Consider the following 14,785-nt stretch of genomic DNA (forward strand, 5'->3'; position numbering starts at 1 on the left):
CTCCTGATCGTCAAGCGTCCTTCGACCGACGATCTCCGTCACCACGTCGGCGCTCTCTCTCCCCAATGCGTCGTCGTCCCATGCCTTCAGAAGAGGAAAACTAAACGCCGCAGTTCATGAGGCAAGAACTGTGTCGCCGTCACAGCGTCCAAGTCCTCACAATTCTCCGTCGAATGTACTTGCTGTTTCTGTTGAGGGAGTATCAACTCTTGCCCTTGTGGACACTGGTGCCGCCGTTTGTGTAATAAATGAAAGACTCTGTCGCTCCATCCGGAAAGTTACGACACCAGTTGCTGGTGTAGCCCTCCGTACCGCAACAGCGCAGCATGTTCTGCTGTTAGCAGCTTGTACGGCCCGAGTTGTAATTGAGGACATGATGTACATTATTGAGTTCATTGTGCTGCCATCCTGCTCTCACGACGTCATTATTGGATGGGATTTTCTCTCGCGACACAAAGCCATCATCGACTGCGAGCGGGCCGAAGTCGAACTTTCTCCTTTGTGCGACCTCCATTCCGACGATTCTCCCGAACATCCCCCTAAATTAGTCGTCGCGGAGGAGACCGACATTCCTCCGCACGCCGCTGTTGTTTTACCTGTGTCTTGTGGAAGCATCTCTGACGCCACTGTTTTGTTCGCCCCTTCTGAGACATTCATGGCAAAAAATACTGTACTGCTTCCCTTCGCGACCCTCGATATTTCGGCTGGTTTCAGCCATATTTTCGTATGCAACCTTTTGTCCGCTCCGCTCACATTGCTCCGTGGCCAGTGTCTCGGCTATGTCCAAGCCATTCAGTCCCTGTACATCGTCGACGTGCCCGATGCTACTTCTCGCGACGACCTTACTGACATCTGCACTCTTTCTGCTTCCGACAAGTCCTGCACCGACATCTTTAGCCCATCCATCGCTGACGGCCTTACACCAGAGCAGCGTTCGGAGCTTATCGCCGTCCTGTACCATTTTCGTTCTTCTTTCGACGCTATTCAGCCTTCCCTTGGACGCACGTCAACTATCACGCACCACATCGACACGGGCTTCCATTCACCACTGCGGCAACGACCATACCGTGTGTCTCCTACGGAGTGCCGTGTGATTAGTGAGCATGTCGACGACATGCTTCGCCGCAACATCGTTCAGCCCTCTCACAGTCCGTGGGCCTCGCCGCTCGTTCTCGTTAAGAAGAAGGACGACACTATCCGCTTCTGTGTTGACTTTCGCCGCCTAAATAAGATCAGCCGCAAGGAAGTGTACCCTCTACCCAGAATAGATGATGCCCTTGACTGTTTACAGGGGTCTGAATTCTTCTCCTCACTCGACTTGCGCTCAGGGTATTGGCAGGTTCCCATGGCCGCCGCTGACAAGCCCAAAACTGCATTTGTTACCCCTGATGGACTTTATGAGTTCAACGTGATGCCCTTCGGCCTCTGTAATGCCCCCGCAACGTTCGAGCGAATGATGGACACTGTTTTACGTGGATTGAAATGGCAAACGTGTCTGTGTTACCTCGACGATATTGTCGTCTTCGCTCCGGATTTTACGACACATCTTCACCGCCTCAAGTGCGTTCTGACGTGTCTTACCAACGCTGGGCTCTAACTTAATCTCAAAAAATGCCACTTTGCCGCTCGAAAGTTAACCATTCTTGGCCACGTCGTGTCTAAGCACGGCGTCCAACCTGATCCCGCGAAATTGCGTGCCGTTACTGACTTTACTAGGCCGACAAATCTCAAAGAACTTCGCAGTTTCGTCGGCTTATGTTCATACTTTCGACGTTTCATTCGCAACTTCGCGTCTATAATACGCCCTCTGACACAGCTTCTGGGTAGCTCCGGCGACCTGTCATCATGGTCTCCAGCCTGCGACGAGGCGTTCACTACTTTACGACGTCTTCTCGCTTCACCTCCTATTCTGCGTCACTTCGATCCTGAAGCTTCGACGGAGGTACACACAGACGCCATCGGAATTGGTCTCGGCGCCGTGCTAGCACAACCAAAACCAGGGCACCCTGAATACGTTGTTGCTTATGCCAGCCTGTACCCTCACCAAAGCGGAGACCAACTATACTGTGACTGAAAAAGAATGCTTAGCCATCGCATGGGCCCTTAGCAAGTTCCGCCCTTACTTGTACGGCCACCTGTTTGACGTCGTCACAGATCATCACGCCCTTTGTTGGCTAACAAATTTGAAAGACCCATGTGGCCGCCTTGCCCAATGGACTCTTCGACTTCAAGAGTTCGACATCAACGTCGTCTACCGCTCTGGCCGCAAGCACTCGGATGCTGATGCTCTGTCACGGTCTCCTCTGCCTACCGACCTTAGTTGCCTGTCAACATTAACACCCATCGTCCTGCCTCTCACCATCGACAGAATTGCTTCAGAGCAGCGCCACGACCCCTGGATAGCGGCCCTCCGCGACCTACTTTCTGACACGCCCACGCTGCCAGCCTATCGCGCACTCCGCCGCCAAGCTGTTCACTTCACCATTCGCGACGACCTTCTGCACCGACGCAACTACGCATCTGACGGCCGTAAATGGCTACTCGTCATACCGCGCAGCCTGCGCTCCACTATCTGCGCATCCTTTCACGTTGACCCGCAGTGCGCCCACGATGGAGTCTTCAAAACATATGAACGACTTCGTCAGCGCTACTACTGGCGAGGAATGTTTACATATGTCCGCAAATTCGTTCGTTCATGTATGGATTGCCAACGTCGGAAATCTGCGCCTTGCCGTTCAGCTGGAGCTTTGCAGCCCATTCCCTGTCCCACCCGACCATTTGATAGAGTGGGCATTGATCTCTATGTTACTCTTCCTATGACACCCGCCGGTAACCGCTGGATCATCGTCGCCGTCTACCATCTTACGCGATATGCTGAAACTGCGGCACTACCTTCCGCCACTGCGCGCGACGTCGCCTCCTTCCTGCTCCGCTGTTTCATCCTCCGTCACGGCCCCCCTCGTGAACTTCTCAGCGACAGAGGGCGCGTCTTTTTGTCTGAGGTTGTCGAAGCTCTTCTGGCTCAGTGCCACGTTACTCATAGGACAACCACCACCTACCACCCCCAGACGAATGGACTCACGGAACGTTTCAACCGGACCCTGGGTGACATGCTGGCCATGTACGTCGCATCTGACCACACAGATTGGGACCTTATCCTACCATTTGTTACGTTCGCCTACAACACTGCAACCCAGACTACCACTAGCTTTTCTCCCTACTTTTTGCTTTATGGCCGTCACCCATCCCACACCATGGACACCCTGCTACTCTACCAGCCCGATGCTTCTGAGTGTGTGCCCGTTTCGACTGCAGCACGTCATGCCGAGGAGTGTCGCAAGTTAGCGCGCTACTTCACCACCGCTGACCAACAGCGCCAGAAAAGGCTCCATGACGCTCACTGTGAGCAACCTGTCTTCTCTCCCGGCGACCTCGTCTGGCTGTCAGTACCTGCGCATGCTCCTGGCCTCTCTTCAAAACTTCTTCCCCGCTTCGATGGACCTTATCGCATTGTCCAGCGCATGTCTGCGGTGAATTACCTAATCGAACCACTGACATCCCCCTCTGACCTCCGTTGTCGTGGACGGGACATTGTTCACGTAAATCGCCTTAAGCCGTACCGTGAGCCGCTCGTGATCACTACTGTTTGAGCCGCCAGGATGCCTGCTTTTTATCCCGGGGGTGATTGTGATGAAGAAGACGTGCAACATGTTCTGCAGATGATGCACACCACCAACAGTAGCAGCATCGTGATCACTCCGCAAAAGACGACGCCGAAGTTACCGCTAAGAGCGCTGCCCGACGTAATTAACTGTTTAGCCGCCCGTTCTGTGCCAGTATATCCGAAGGACCTACATCTACGCCTGCATCAATAAACCTCATTTCAAAATAAAATAAACAGAAACAAAACGACAAAAAAAGAACGAACCGAAACGCTCGCCTTCGTGCTCTGCCGGTAAACATTAAGGCTACATAAGCTACAGCTGCCGGGAAGCGTGAGAAGCAGTCAGGGATCTTTGAATGCTATCGCGTTCTACTCTTAAAGGAAAAGCTTAAGCGTCTCCCAGTTTTTGTTGCAATAGCGATTACATGGACCCTTCAGGCGAATTTTTGCCGTTGGCGTCGTCGTCGCTGTGATGTTCAATGGCGCTGTATGAAGTCCAATGCCGATAGCACCATCGTCGTGCGCCGTATGTTGTACGCGAGTGAAAGCGTGCGAGGGGCGCCGACGATAGTAGCCCAATCTCGCGCGCGCGAGGGAGGAAAGCGGGAAGGAAGCGTGCCGCCTTCCGTAGCACGCTAGGCTCCGGGGGACGGGAGGGTGTGAGGGCGGCGTTGTACTCCCGCAGCAACTGCCTATTCCGTGGCCGCACGTGCCATTTCTTGAAAGCGATCTGAGTTGAGGGCAGAGTCTAGGCGCTTCGACTGCCCATACTTTTGTGCGTGCTGCGTTCTCATCGCTCAGTTTGCGTAGAAGCGATAGACAGCACGAATCTCACTTCGACCGCTGCTACTACAGCTCTTCCTCACGCCAGCGTTTTGACAACGAGTGTCCGTACTCATCGAGTGTGATGTGCTCATGTTTGCCTGTACGCGCTTACACCATGCTTGTTAATTTAGTTAGTAAACGAATGTTTGCAAGTTTATACGGCCGGTAAAACTCCTACCCTTACTTTGTATAGGTGCCTATTAATTTGCTTTTGCAATAGATGCTTCGCCTTTCGGGCGAAACTGTGACTTTTATTGCGATCACAATGATATGGACACTGCAGGCGCATTTTATTGCCAATTATATGGACAGTCCAAGCGCATGTCTGCCGCCGGCGTCGCCGTCGCCGTGAGGTTCCGTATAAAGTCCAACCACAATAAAATCGTCGCCGCGCGCCGTACGCTGTATGTGCGAGTAAAAGCGCACGAGGGTGAGCCGACAATCGCGGCTTAATGTAGCGCACGCGAGGGACGAAGGCAGACCGCAAGCGCGCAGTCGCCTTTCGCACGCGAGTCGCGGGAAGAGGGAGGGAGGGGGTGCGTTTGGCGCCGTCGGCTGTTGCTCACAGCGCGGTCGCGCTGGCGCCGTATCTTGAAATCGATCTGCGATCTCGGTGAAGTGCGCACCCACGCGGGCCTCATCTTCAAAGCGATCTGCGATGGGGACAAAGTCCATGCGCCGAGTCCCACTAGCTTCGTATGCGCTGTGCTTTCAACGTTTAGTTCGAGTTTAAACGAGACGACAGACAGCGCGAAGGTCAATTTCCGGCTGCTGCTTGCACGCGTTCTCACTTTGGCGTTTTCCCAACGAGTTTCCGCGGTCATCGAAAGAGATGTGTTGATTTTTACCTGTGGGCGCGTGACACCGGGTTTGTATATTATTGCGATAGCAATTATATGGACACTTCAACCGGATTTCTGCCGTCAGGCGTCGCCGTCGCCGTGAGGTTTCCTATAGATAAAATCTTCGCCGCGCGCCGTATGCCCGAGCGGAAGCGTGCGAGGACGCGCGCTATCACGGAGAGCGAACGCACTTAATCTCCCACGCGCAAGCAAGGAAGCGGGAAGCCAGAGCTGGAGGGAGCGGGGGGGGGGGGGGGGCACATTTACTCTGCCAACAACCGCGCTCGTCGCTCGCTCGCACCGTCGCTTATCTCCACACGGCTCTGACCTTTATGCGCCGTGCATTCGCCGCTCAGTTTCCGTTGAAGCGATAGACCGCACGTACCTTCGCCCGTTGCTGCGGCGTATGCGCTTGCAGCCAGCGTTTTGACAGTCGTTGTCTGCAGTCATTCAGTGTGAACTATTCATGTTTGTTTGTGCGCGCTCACACCACGCTTGTTCATTCAGTTAGTAATAGTCGGACCACATTTTCCAACGCACGCTACACATGCAATGCTGCCCGGATCGGCAGGGCAGCGCTACAGGTGTGTCCCTTCGCACGCGCTGCCCACGGGAAGCGCTTCTCATCAACACCACCGTTTCACACGCGCCTTCTCGTGGTCATCGAGTCTCTCTTCATGTCGGTCTACTTACGCCGCAGCACACCTACTTACTTAATGATCTCATGTTTACTACAATTCATATTGCTACCAAAGCCGCTCACCTTACTTCGTATGACATTGCTGTGTTGCTATCGCATTCATTGCTTCGCCCTTAGGGCGAAACTGTGACATTTTTTAGTTAATAATCGAATGTTTACAACTTTATACGGCCAATTAAACTGCTATTCTTGCTTCGTATACGTCTCTACTAATTGGCTATCGCAATCCGTGCTTCGCCTTTCGGTCGAGACTGCGACTTCTTTTTTGCCGTCGCCGTGATGTTTCCTACCTAACACCGTTACCTCGCATCCTAGGCTGTATGTGTGAGTGAAAGCAAGCGAGGGGAGCCGACGAACGCGGCTCAATCTGGCGCGCGCGAGAAAGGTAAGCGGAGTCCGAACGTGCCGTCTTCCGTCGCGTGACAGCCCATGGGGGGTGGGAGGGAGGGATGGGGGGAGGCGTTGTGCTTCACCTGGAACTTTGTATTTGGCCACTGGGCGCAAGGGGAACTGCCGATCAAGGCTCAATCTCGCGCGAGAGGGGAGGAAAGCGTGAGGTAGCGTGGAGGCAGCGCAGGCGGGATGGGGGGGGGGGGGGGCGGCTTCTACTCCACCAGCAGCTACGTACTTTGCGCGGCCGCGCACGGTCGCGCGCGCCGTATCTAGAAAGTGATATGCAGACGGCTAATACCTTTATGCGTGCTGCTACCTCGCCGCTCACTTTGCGTTGAAGGGATAGACAGCACGAAGGTCACTTCGCTCGCTGCGGCTGCAGCACTTGCTCACGCCAGCGTTTTGACAGTACAGTGAATGCCCGCTGTCATGAAGTGTGACATGTTCATGTTTGCCTGTGCGCAGTGACACCGTGCTTGTTAATTAAGTTGGTAAGCGAATGTTTCCAAGTTTACACAGCCGATAAGAGATAGAGAGAAGTTTAATAACACGAAATGCAGAGAGGTTGGCCTGAGGTATATTCCTGTAGCCGATAAAACTACTATCCTTACTTTGTATAGCTGTCTACTAATTCGCTGTCGTAATCGATGCTTCGTCTTTCTGGCGAAATTGCGACCTTCCTTTTTTGTTATAAAACACTTTGAGATACCTAGACACGAAAGGAATTGCGCATCAAGTCTCGCCATATTACCGCCCCTGATGAACCTTATGCATGTAATACTTGACTACCAAACTTTTCTGATCCAGAGCATAATGCTCGGTGAATAATTGTAGGAACGGTCACTGCGCCATTAAAATACGAGGTAACTTACTTGTATGACAGTTTCTCGTGATGTCATTATAACTATATACACTGCCCTTTTTATGTCCAGCCAATTACGCAGACGGCAGGCTTTCTATGGCTTTTCAAGTATCAGAGGCACCACAGGGTGGCCTGTGGAGCATCCCGCGAGACACAAAGGAACCGCCTCGCTTCTCTGCCAAGCACTACGCCGCGAAGAACAGTCCTCAGAGAAAGCACAGCAACCTGGTTTTAGAATTCTGCCAACCGGCATTCTTTACCGAGCCACGAGCCACCATGCAGATCCTGGACATCGGCTGTGGAACCGGGGACTTCACGCGGGATTTCCTTTTACCGCGTTGCCTGCCGTGCGGTAGGTTAGTCGGCATCGACTCCTGCAGCGAAATGATCCAATACGCTAGGCGACACTCGGCTCACGAGAAGATTGAATATGAGCTGCTCGACATAGGCGACGACATGACCAAGTTTATCGGTCGCTATGGCCACTTCGACAGAGTTTACTCTTTTTACTGCCTTCAGTGGCTGAGGGACCAGGGTGCCGCACTGAAGAACGTAGCTGCACTGATGACACCAGGGGGACAGTGTCTCCTGGTGTTTCCGGCATCACAACAACCGGCCGCGGTGTGGATCCTTCTGGCCAAGATGGAACGCTGGGCAAAATTTTCGGAGGTAAAGATGCTTATCAATATATAGTTATGACAGGTGCCCACCGGCAGAAAAATTCGCGGGTGACTCCAATGAATCAATAAGCAGTTTGATCAAGGGCCTGACTGAAGCATCCTAGAGATCTGCTTTGTTTAACCACTTCTTTCAAATGAAATCACCTTTTGATCCGTGTCGCGGTACGCGGGCGTAATTACGCGGTACATTTTCGGCAATTCGTGGGCTACCAGTACATTGCGGAAAAAAAATCATTATGGAAGACACAGCGCAAGGAAACGAAATGAATGGAATGCTTTAAAATGCAACAAGAGCCTTATCAGTCCAACTTCTTCTCTTAATTCAATAAGTAAAGGCTGATGACATTCATGATCATCATCATCAGCCTATATTTATGTCCACTGCAGGAGGAAGGCCTCTCCCCGCGATCTCCAATTACCCATGTCTTGCGCGCGCTAGCTGATTCTAGCTGGTGATCTGGGATCTCAAAGAGGCGCAACGGAATTCTGAGGCATTTCGCTCACATCATGACACTAAATCTCTGAATTTTTTACAGCAAATCTGTATTTTCTGCGTTCGTGCCTGTACACCGTTGCGTCGACAACGAAACATTTTCGTCTAGAGAGCTAGTGTATTTTCAGTTTCCGCGTAACAGAATTACGTTTTTTCGTATGTTCAAATTACAATCCGATGCTATCATGTCTGCAGGTTGTGTGTGAGTCATACTGAGGCGAAATCACTTTACGAATTTTGTGACGCACTTTGAGAAACTGAATTAATTCAATAAATCACTTGTGCCAGGCGCAGGGTCCACTAGAATGAGGATATATGCTGCACTCCGGCACACCTGCGTGCGCGTGTGACGAACATGTGGACTGTCCGTTGCATCGGTTGCGCAGAATGTGCTGCGACCATAATCGACATCGGGGCAAGACTGTTAAAAAAGTTGTCGCAGTTTCACCTGAAAGGCGAAGCATCAATTGCGATAGCAAACTTGTAGAGAGCTATACAGAGTAATGATATTATCTTTATCAGCTGTATAAACTTGGACATGCAGCAGCATCGGCAACACGCAGAACTGTTGTCGACGCCATCGGCGTTTTGCCCGCGTTCGCTCAAAATGCGTGCGGCGTTGGTGACTGTTGCCGGAGCCTCTGATATAAATAGGCACTGCGTGCCGCAGCTAAACGTCGCCTCCCTTCCCTCCCCCTCCCCCACTGCATCTCGCTCGTCGGAAGAAGGCGCGTTTGCTCTACATACATGGTGATTGTGAAGGAGAACAGAGACGCCTACTTCTGCAGCCCTTAAGCGAGCACGGCGCACAACGCGCGTTTGTTCTCCGCCGTGCGTTCACTCCCCGTGAAAGACGCGCCCCTCGCGCCCTTTCACTCGCACATACAGCGTTCGGCGCGCAGCGACGATTTCTTCTCCAAATGACGTCATACGGAACCTCACGGCGACGGCGACGGCGACGCCGACGGCGACGCCGACGGCAGAAATCTGCTTTTGAGTGTCCATATAATTGCTATCGCAATAAAAATATCAAGGACGTTCACGGCGTGAACGCGGGTTACGCGCAAGCGTATGGACGCCGGGAAACGTGCACCGCGGCGTCGAAGAACCAACGGAAAGGGCGCGAACGCGGTCGTGGCCGCTACATTGATCTCGACGGTGCGACGCCTTGTGGAAGTGGCGCTTGTGCAACGTCGGCAACAGCTTCGCTGTACATCCATTTTCACAGCGTGGAATGGAGGCGGAAAATTTTAAAATCAGATTGCACTAACACAATTCAGGTGATACACTACAATGGGCTATGTCTTCCTGTAAGTTAATCGTATATGCGCTCAGGAAACCATTCACTCGAAGTGCCGTGAAAATTTAGCTTTCCTTTTAAAAGCATGTCGTCACAGTTTAAGGTAGCGAAAACCCACTAGGTCTAGCGCATTTTTACAGCAAACCTGTTAACGGCTAGGTTCCAGAAGATCGTGCCCGCGCGTATAAAAGCCATGTGACCTAGCGGGAGAGACGAGGAGAAGAATAACTCGACCCTGTGAGAATGCTGTGAGAGGACGCAGAAGAAAAGAATAACAGGGAGGGGGTTGACGTAAGTCGCGCCGTCTAATAGTCGCGTTGGAGGTGGAGAGCGTGAGGCGCGCCAACCAATGGCGGTGTACGAAAAAGTAGGTCAACGAAGGAGTGTGGTGTGAGAGGAGTTCGCGTTAGCGTTGGTTGTATATACGCAACTTTAGTCAAGTGCTCATGTCGGGGAGCGTCGTAGAAAAGCGTGAGGAACGCGCCAGGAACGCCATCGCCCGTGCATGCCGACGCGTGCCATCCTCCGCAACGCGCTAGGAATGCCGTCGCCTGTGGACGCCGAGCAATGTTCTTTCAGAGTCGGGCATGGCATATCCATCGCCGTGTTAAAAATATCCTAAGTGTTAAAAAATATCCAATTGTGCTCCTCGGAGCCGGCGTCCGAATCCTCTTTCCCGAATACGTAGCGAAGGGGTGGGTTTGCCATTTTGCAGCCAAATTCAACATAGAAAATCCCCAATATAGCTAAACCCCAACGTAGCAAATCCCACCAGAGCGCCAGCCTCGTTGGACCGCCTTCTTTACAGGGTGGAAGGGCTCTGACATTTAAATGAAGGCTGATTCTTGGAGGGCCATTGTCCTCCCCTAAGCCCCAGTGCGGAAGCCCGGCTGCTTCGGCCAGCGTAGCAATTTCTGCTAATAAGCTAACACGCTGATCTAACGCTGATTTAAGGGATTTCTTCCAACGATGCGCTGATATGGTGCTAGTGTCCCAGTGAGCTAAAAATGCGCTGAGCGAAAGAACTGCCTAAAGTGTGGGGCGTATAATTCGTGACGTTTTGTCTGCATTTTGTCTATATTAGTGCAAGGAGTGTTGACATCTCTAGTGTCGCAAGTCATTACCGAAATGCTCTTCGTTAGGTTTCCAGGGTACCGTTCTGTTTCTCTATATATAGTTGAGGGTGCAGTTCTCTGAATGTGCGGTATTTGTTTACCAAGAGCTTCGCGTCGACCCTTTGCCCAGACGCTGCTGCAGTTTATCTCGAAGAGCCATTACATGAAGAGCAAGACCGAACAGATCCTGTACATGACGTCACTTCTGCGTGAAGCCGGCCTCTACCCCAACATTTTTGTGCTGCCAAGGCTGGTGACATTTGATGGATGGTCTGAACAGGACATAATAGGTAAGCGCGACAACGATTCAGATTAAAAGAGGCCACTTCTTACGTATAAGATTGCTTAGCGGAATCACCTCATTTGCATGGAAGTGCTTACAGCATCTTTAATGTTTATGCGTTTAGCATTTTTAGGGTACTTCACTCAATTTCCGGGGGCTATGTTTGTCTCCAACTATTTTACCGACTGCCTGGGTCACTGGACAGTCCATAGTCGAATGGGTAGCGCATCGGGCCGTTGTCCGGAGAGATCAGGGTTCGAAACCAACCATTGGACAAATTTGGATAACTGAGTATGTGGCAATGTGTACATAAGTTCTGCTCTTCAGCGAACCTCTACCACGTCGATATGGGTAACTTTAGATGCGGGACTAAGTAAGTATCGCAGCTCATGGAAACTCTTTGATGCCGACTTAGAGCACAGGGTATACATGTGCCACTCGGTCCGGGCTGAGCCTTTTTTATTTAAACTTGGGTCACTGGGTGTGTATCCAGTGACCTATGAAGTGGCCAGTGAAGAGGCACCTATGTGACTCTTCAATGAGCGTCTTTGACGCCAACTTGGGTAACTAGGTTACCACTGTGCCACTGGGAATGTGCCGGGAATGTTCCGCTGGGCTTCCGGAATCGAACATATATGTTCCAAGGGTTCCTTAAATCCCGACGCTTTAGCAGGCTGCGCCGCAAATGCACTGGTTATGTGCAGCTTTTCAATAAACCTTTCACCAACTTGGGTCACCGATTATGTGCCACTGGGTGTGCGGCAAGGGAGGGCAATCTGCACGTGTGGCAGCTACGCCGAAAATAAAGATCATTACGGAAGTTAAGCCAGTAGCAAAGAAATGTCATTTTTGTGCCCGTGTGGCACAAGTACAAGCTCATTTGTTTCCTGACGCTGGAGTATACTCAATACGGGATCGTGTAGTAAAATTTGGATGCACGTTAAAGAAGCCCAGGTGGTAAAAATTATTTCCGAGTCCTCCTCTACGGTGTGCCTCAAAATCAGACCGTGGCTCTTGTGCGTGAAATTACAGAATTAATTAATTAATTAATTGTGAACTGCACCAGTCATAAACGCTGCTTCTAATTTGCAGGAAACAAACCATTCAACAACACACTGCTACTATATGTTAACAGAAAAGTAGGTACTGCCCATGAGGTGGCAGCTTCCGTGGCTAACAAAATATTTTTCGTCCTTTCTTCTCCGAAGACTAGCTAAATTGAGCTAAAAAAAGTGTTTCCGGAATTTCGGCATGATAATACATATTAATAACTATTCACCTGCTTTTATAATGACTACGCGGCAGAGGCTTGCAGCTGAGTTACAGAGCCAAAGCTATCGCAACATATAAATGTTCCTTAAGTTGTTCTTTACCTGGCAGTCTTTGCGCGTTGCGGTAGCTTCCTTGTGTGCATCTTACGAAACTTGAGGCCCCAATTCGCTGCAATGGACATTGACTTCGGGAATATTTACTCCAGAGACTGTGTTAATAGCCTAATATATAGGGCTCAGCGAGAATTAGGTCTTCTGTGCATCTGTGTACTCCAAGGCGGATATATGTTTATAGGATATAGGAATGTCGCTGTTTATTGTAGAAGAACAGGAACACGGAAATATAGCAAGGCCTACTTGAGTAGGTCCGACGGTCATGTGTAGATTCTGTCATAATCCCAAGATGCGACGCGCAGGAAAGTGCGACAGTGCGCTTAACAAAAAATGCTTGGCGTGAGCTTTACTTAAGTATCAGTATGTTTCGCATACTATACCAAGGCTACGTGCTTCAAAACCCAAGCGAACCATCTGACTGCTTACTTCTACCGCGTCGTGCCGGTTAACCTACATAGTTCTTTTCAGCAAATATATAATCCTCGTCTCAGAAGGAACCAGTTATGAGTGTAAATATCTCTGCACACCGTTTATTGACTGTGTTTGTACCAATGAGCAAGCATTTCAGCCTTGCTGGTATCTTCTCTTCTTCTGTGTTTCTTGGTTTTGCAGAAGTGCACATGAGCCTCCTTCCTATCAACCACCTTGTTTCGGACACCGAGAGGCCGCAGCTGCTCGAAGACGTCACGGCTCTGGTCCGGAAAGTGCATGGCCCTGAGACTGACCAGTCAATATTCAGGATGTATATCATCATGGCCTCCAAACAAAGGGGCTAATGCCTGACAATTCATCCCATAACGCATGCATATTATCTAGCCAACTTATTACTGTTCAGACCTATCACTCTAACCACGATTTTATACAGAAACAAATGTTCATTGCTACTGACACATAATTGGACAACGCATGTAGTTTATTCTAATCAAATAAAAGGGCGAAATTCTTGTGTAAGTGCTTTCTCGCTAGTATATAATGACGCGCGTTCTCGTATTTAGCCTGCTTCATGTCTTTAACCACTTGTAGCCTTCCCCCATATCTTTTGACTCCAGCATTTTGATACGGCGCTGACTGGTGCAAACTGTAATGCACTGTAATGTTGTACTTTGTTTTAGCGAACCTCAATAAAACATTTTTTTGGAAATGGGGAGTTTGCTCCCATCGTATTTCGGAGCTGTAGAGAAGAAGAGCCCCCTCCTAGCATCAGGTCAACAAGAACAACCATCGCCAACGCTCTGCGTGCGCTTCGGGCCGCTGGTGTCTTTTTGAGACTACGCATCACGCTGCCTCGCCATTCCAACACGTTGTGTCGTTGGCAAATGGCGCCAGCAATACGTCTCGTAACAGGGGAATATAACGAAGACCGGGAAAACTATATTTGCTACAGTTCCACTACTTCGCAATAATACCGCAGCAATTTATTCACTTCCACAGTCTCTATCATGCACTATCACCCTGATTGGTCACGCTGTATACTGCGTTTTAAGCGAAGCTTTATAGGCTCACAAGTTTCGGCGGTGGTGGTGGCGGTGGTGGTGGTTTAACGCTGAAACGTGGGACGATCCTGGCGATAGTGCAGAAAGGGTCCAAGCTCAATGACACACACCCCTGTGGGCTCGGGGACCTGTAACGCGCCCTTGAACTACCCTTGTCACACGTGGGACTCAAGAAACCCCTCTCGAGAAAATAGGGGTAAGGGAAGCTTGTCCGATTCTAGCCGGAGGGCTTCTGAAGCCGAGGCCAAACGTCAGCGAATAGCCGCCGACCGTGAGTTTAGGGCAAACGAAGCGGAACTCCTGCGACAGTGTCGTCTTGCCACAAGCTTCGCTTACCCCCATTTTCTCGGCATGGGAAGTGCACTGAATTTTTTCTCGTGAATGGGGTTGGTATTCACAAACCTTCTCTTAGGAAAATGTCAATTGGTGGCCGCGGAAGCGACGACCGTTTCGTTGACACACCGATCACTAACATAACCGCTGTGTACCCGAACGTTGACCACGTACCGTTCAATTTTTCTTAATGGAGGCATTATAAATACAGGCTCGAGTGGCCCGGCTTTACAGCGGTTTTAGGCATCTGTAGAAGGGACGACTAAAAGTAGTCAATTGAGATAGATGATCGCATTAATCATGTGCGTTAATTCCTACGTGCATTTACAGTAAGGCCAGCAAGCTCAAGCAAACTTATAGGAGTCACATACACATTGGAGATTATAAACGGAATGAAAATGTGTGCAAAAGCAAAGA

At 50.6% G+C, this 14,785-nt stretch overlaps 1 protein-coding gene across 1 annotated transcript in view; it reads left to right on the forward strand.

Moving 5' to 3' along the window:
* The window catches only part of LOC119441134 (juvenile hormone acid O-methyltransferase), a 71,867-nt gene extending 58,218 nt beyond the window's left edge, over positions 1-13,649 (forward strand). Inside the window, exon 3 of the mRNA XM_049661717.1 lies at positions 13,155-13,649. Within this exon, the coding sequence (XP_049517674.1) occupies positions 13,155-13,318 (164 nt within the window). The 3' untranslated portion in view covers positions 13,319-13,649. The remainder of the gene's footprint in view (positions 1-13,154) is intronic.
* The last annotated feature ends 1,136 nt before the right edge of the window (positions 13,650-14,785 follow it).

The sequence above is a fragment of the Dermacentor silvarum genome, chromosome 2 (assembly GCF_013339745.2).
Source record: "Dermacentor silvarum isolate Dsil-2018 chromosome 2, BIME_Dsil_1.4, whole genome shotgun sequence".
Lineage (NCBI taxonomy): Eukaryota > Metazoa > Arthropoda > Arachnida > Ixodida > Ixodidae > Dermacentor > Dermacentor silvarum.